This window comes from Nicotiana sylvestris, chromosome 5, assembly GCF_000393655.2.
Source record: "Nicotiana sylvestris chromosome 5, ASM39365v2, whole genome shotgun sequence".
NCBI lineage: Eukaryota > Viridiplantae > Streptophyta > Magnoliopsida > Solanales > Solanaceae > Nicotiana > Nicotiana sylvestris.
In genome coordinates this window covers 27,021,501-27,026,887 of record NC_091061.1, presented here as the reverse complement: position 1 = coordinate 27,026,887, position 5,387 = coordinate 27,021,501, and the positions used below count along the sequence as shown (strand labels likewise).

General features: G+C 36.0%; 1 protein-coding gene across 1 annotated transcript; it reads right to left on the bottom strand.

Annotated features, from left to right (window-relative positions):
* Window positions 1-2,500: 2,500 nt before the first annotated feature.
* LOC104221782 (stellacyanin-like) lies at window positions 2,501-3,613 on the bottom strand. Its single transcript, XM_009772913.2, has 2 exons — window positions 3,444-3,613; window positions 2,501-2,894 (listed from the first exon to the last, which is right to left on the bottom strand). The coding sequence occupies exons 1-2, from the start codon at window positions 3,601-3,603 to the stop codon at window positions 2,518-2,520; spliced, it is 537 nt and encodes a 178-aa protein (XP_009771215.1). The 5' UTR covers window positions 3,604-3,613; the 3' UTR covers window positions 2,501-2,517.
* Window positions 3,614-5,387: the final 1,774 nt, after the last annotated feature.

Sequence of the window (5,387 nt, the reverse complement as noted above, 5' to 3'; positions counted from 1 at the left end):
TTTGCCATGAATATTGGCAGTTTCAATGGCTGCCGTTTGTCGGTCCTCGTCGGAGTCACGACTGATGTTTGCAATGTCATTTTCGGCCTGCCGCATTCGGCGGTCCAGGTCGTCCAACCTTTGCACTAGGTTGTTGCTTTGATCAGGCACCGTTTCTACGATGGGTCGTAATCGGTCAACCGTCTCTTCTAGGGATGCTAGACGCTCCCCATGATTCACCATGGTCAGAAATGGTGATGATGGCAAATGTTCCCTCGTCCGATGTCGAGCCTAGGCTCTGATACCAACTGTTACGCAACGCCTTCCTGATGATCTTTGGAAGGGCAACGTAAGGCTAAGCAACCGATGTCAGTGCGGTTGCTGTCCGCCAATGAGGTCCTCGCCGCACGCTAGACTAGATTGTCAGTGCCGTGCGGGAAAACCAATGTCGTAAGCAAATTGCGGAAGCTGAGAGAGAATTGGGTTTTGAATGATGATGATGATTTTATTGCTGAATGAAAATGCTGATTACAATGATGTGGTGTCGAGGGGGAGAGACACCAGAAAATGCTGATTGAAATGTTTGATTGTTTGGTCCCCCTTAATAATGCTTAAAAAAAATAAACCAACATTACAAGACTAGTCCTAATAAAGCTGTAGAAGCACACTGAAATGAAAATGATGTAAACTAGCCTATGATTACAATGAAAAGGACTTAGATTATTACAAGGAAAAACTAAGTCCGATGGCAGCATCTTTGTCTTGCGGGTCTGCGCGCGCGTTGCTGTGGGCGCGCGCGACACTTGATGTGCTGGCCTGAGGCTGGGCACTGGTGCTTGGCATCAGGGTCTGTGCGCGAGGCGCTGCTGGAATGGGCCTGCAGCTGGGCGCTGGCGAGGCATCAGGATCTGCGCGCGCGGCATTGTCAGGGCGCGCGGCGCTGTTGTCATTGGCCAGCCCTTGGGCGCTGGCGAGAGGCATCGGTGGGGCGACAGAGGCACATGCGCGCTTGTCACTTGGCGCAGCCAAGACCACGAGGCCGACCATGGCGCTAGGCATTGTGAGGCTTGCTAGGCCGCCATGGGGCGCGACCAAGGGGTCATGGGGCATGTCTGGAAAGCAGCCCATGACAATTAGCATGGTTAAAAATAAAATTATCCTTAAAGTCCCTTAAAGTTCAAGAATATGGAGGACATTTTTGTAAATAATTAATTTTCTTAAAAATTATAACAATGCATTTTAATTTTTATTACACCACATCAAACAATAGATAAAAAATAATCTCTGTATCATTAATGCTTGCATTAATAACCTGTGCATTACTACCCTCTGCATTATTAATACACCTCATTTAGCATTATTCTTATGTACCCTACCAAACGACTCCTAAGGGATATAAGAAGCGGAATTCTGGGGTACATAGTAATAGTAGAAAAGGTGAAAGAAACAATGTGACTCAGTGATATAGAGGAACCAACCACCAAGTGGTGTGCTGGAAAGGTTAACCACCCTTAGCCAGCACTTTCGGATTCGAGCCCTGAGAATGGATCACTTCTTTAGTAGGGAGTGTTTTACCCTCTTAGTGGAGCTACTTTGGTGCGAATCTAGATTACTGAGCCAGTGAACTTGGGATATCGGATATTAGAGAAATTCTCATAAGTTAACCTAAAAAATATGTAGAGGAAGCAAACAAGTAAAACTACATATCTCCAAAAAAGAGACAGAAGAAAAAAGAAAAAATATCAAACCCTGCAATTCTTAATTGGCTGGTAAAAAGTGGAGATGACTTTAGGTGTATCAACATATTTTCTACCTTGATTGATATAGTTGGATTAGGTCAGGAATTCACTTGCTTTACCTAAAAATAGATGTGTATGCACGTGGGACTAAACTTTACCCTTTTCTATTTCTCTACCTTTTTTTTTTGTTTCTTTTGGTTTCTATTTTGGCTCTTTATACATAACTGATCAACAACATTTTCTGCATTATGGGCAGCACAGGGAGTGAAAACATCACACAATTTTTTTGACTATGTATGGTGCTTGCTTGTGAAGTGTTCTGAAGTATGTTTAATGTCTCTCACATTTGGAGAAGAAAGGAAACAAGAAAAAGAAGATTAACATTCATGGAATGACATCATCTCCAATTTAGTAAAGTAAAAACAGAGGCGAATCCATGATTTTAAACTAGCGAGTGTAAAGTAACACATTGGCTGCATCGCTCTTCTATAACAATGGATGCACTTAAGATACTCGTATACTTTTAAAAGAAGCGGATCCAAGATTTAAACTCTATGATTTCAACCTTTAATACTCTCTTAGCATTGGACTCATTATATTTACTTATAGGTTCAGACCTACAATTTTTTTGTAATTTTACATAAATTTATGTTCTGCGTCGAAAGTTATTGGTTCAGATGAATCTGATGCCGCTACTCTACATCCGCCCCTGTATATACTGTAACTCGAGCTTGGAGCAGTAAAATTCAAAAAATCAAACAAGCCAAAATACACCTTCAAAATGTGAAGATCCTCAAGTTTACACTAGTGAAAAAGCCAAGGACAAAAGGCCAAGAGTTACAAGGAGTAGAGAATCCAATCCAACATGATTGGACAATGCAAAACTAGGAACAACTGAGGGATTATTGCTCTTAGAAGCAGGAAAAGAGGCCCCTGCCTCTGCTTCTGGTGCTGCAGCTGGTGATGCTGCAATATCATTTTCTACATTTACATGAAGTTTCATTCCTCCAAGACAATGTAGCCTATTTCCACAAACAAAATATCTGTCCCCTTGCTTTGTCAATGGAAAAGATGTGTTCCCATTTTTACTCGAATCTAGCACGTTGCTCGTGTTGCACCCCTCGAAATTCTCCTTCGTTACCTCAGACACACTATGGAACGACGAATATTGAAACACTACAAAAAGAAAAAAATCGATAAAACTAAGATCAAACGAAATTATTGACCATCAACATGTAGAAAGGGTTTATGTTTTGAGAAATGTATATTTTTAGCCGCTCCCAACAATAATAGCGGACTAAATGTACATTTGTATACAGTCAAACTTCTTTATAACAGCCTCATTTGTTCCGATATTTTTTTGCTGCTATATTGAAGTGCTGTTATAGAAAGCATATATTATAACATAACATAAAAATTGGTTTCAAGAAAAACTTGGCTTTTATAGTGAATGATTGTTATATATATATATATATATATATATATATATATATATATATATATATATATAGACTTTTTAGCTAACAAATGTAACTAGTTTTGATCGACCGGCAAATCTTGTATTTTGCGCTTTATGTTTTGTGTAGTACGACAAGTAACTCTGGTAACACAGGAAGTAGAGTATTAATATGCTATGGTTGGTTAAATTGTGCTGATAGTGTAAAAATTTTACTGTCAGTTTATATAATTTCAATTCATGTTGAAATAGTATATAATGATACTTACCAAGAACATCACCAACATTGAATCTCTTTCCTACTAACCATGTATCAAGATCGGTACTAATATCCCAGCCAGAACTATCACCCACAATGTAGTTAGTGGCTGAACTTGAACAAATGGCACTTAGAATCAAAATTACAAAAATTAGAAGAGTCTTTGCCATATTTGGAATATGAGAAGAATGATGAGAAAGAGGACATATATACATATTCACACAAATATATACACACACTGTTACAAGTGAACTTTTAGTTAGATCACCTAACTAATAACTATATAAGAAAAAAGCTTGTTTAGTTGAAATATCTTATGAACATTTGAGTGTTATGCACAAGGGTGGAGCTAGAATGTCGGCTACGTATTTGGCCGAATCTAAGAAATTTTGTTTAAATTATGTATTTGTTTTAAAAAAGTAATTTATTAATTTAGAACTCAGTAACTTAAAAAAACTAGAATCTAAAACTCATAAGCTTCGGATCTTGATTCCGCTTCTTGTTATGGACTAATGTAGACTATTATTAATTGTTAGTTAGGTTTGAGAGGTTGAGAATAGATGAACTTGTTGGAAGGGTAGTTTAACACCTAATTCCAAATTCTTTCCTTTTGTTTTTACAATATAATGATGATCTCATCTGGTAAGGAAGCCATCAACCAAATAATGAATTTAGGAATTTTGATTTACTTCATCGAGTTTGATAGTAAGCAATTCTATATCCAAAATTTTAAGATAAGTAAACAACTGATTAACGAACATAAGATATGTTTTGTTTAGAATAACAACAATAAATTCAGTGTAATCCTACAAATGGAGTCTGAAAGAGTAGTATGTACGCAGACCTTACGCTTATTACCTAGTAAAGGTAAAGAGGCTGTTTTCGATAGCGCCTCGGTTCAAGGAAAGAATGAAAAAAGAAGCAGTAATAGCAACAAGATAAGATGATAAGATAACCAAAACGAAAGAAACAACAGATAGTAATAAGAATCTTAAAATAAAAAAATACAAAACTAATACTGATACTATTAGTATGGAAAAGAGATACGCTCAACTATATGCTAACCTTCTGTCCTAATTCTCGAATGCTATGTGAATTACTTGGTTGGTTACTTTTACATTATGTGTTAGTATAACTTTTTTATGTGTTATAACTTCATCATGTTGATTTAGATAATTTTATATATCCTAATTTAGTTTGCTAGATATCAACAATTTTTTCCTTTTCCAATGTTCAGATTCTTCTATATCTTTCTGAACGTGTGTAAACAAATAAGATTTGAGATATAAAACTTTAATTTACAGTGTAATAATTTTTTACATTTAATATAGCTAAATGCTCGGAAATTCCTCTACTCAATCGTTGTCCTGTTTCTTGTTGTAATGCATAAACCAAATTACCATACACTTCAATTTTGAAATATTCTACATAAACATGGCTTCTCGGCTAGTGGTAGAGTCACCATGATATATAAAACAAGGGTGTACATAGGTAGGACTGATTCGGGTTATTAAATCACCAATCAAATAACTGTGTTGGGTTTTCAAATTTAAAAACCACACCAGACCAACAAAACTTGGGTTTTTAGTTCTCAGTTTTCTCGATTTTTTTGGTGTTCTCGGGTTTTACGGGTTTTTTTTCTGGTAAAGTCTTCATCGCACAAAATATATAACTTGTGCTCCAAATATTTCTTTAATCCTAGTAAGATACAACTATTAGGTATTTTCCAAGAAAATAACACAAAATATAAGATAAGTTATGGCATTATACTAAAATATCGAAAATAAAGATTATGAAATCGCAGAAAATAAATAACTTAATTAATAAGCCATAATGAAAATTGTCATAAACTAAAAATACTAAATCATGCTAAATAAGTACAGCTAATAAGTATTAATTACTTGACTAAACAGTAAAGAAAAACATTTAAAATAAGGTTATGCATTTTTTACTA

Coding starts and splice junctions, on each gene's coding strand:
- LOC104221782 (XM_009772913.2), bottom strand. CDS start 3,603: ATGGCAAAGACTCTTCTAATTTTTGTAATTTTGATTCTAAGTGCCATT. Junction 2,895..3,443: donor CAATGTTGGTGATGTTCTTG/GTAAGTATCATT, acceptor TTCTTTTTGTAG/TGTTTCAATATTCGTCGTTC.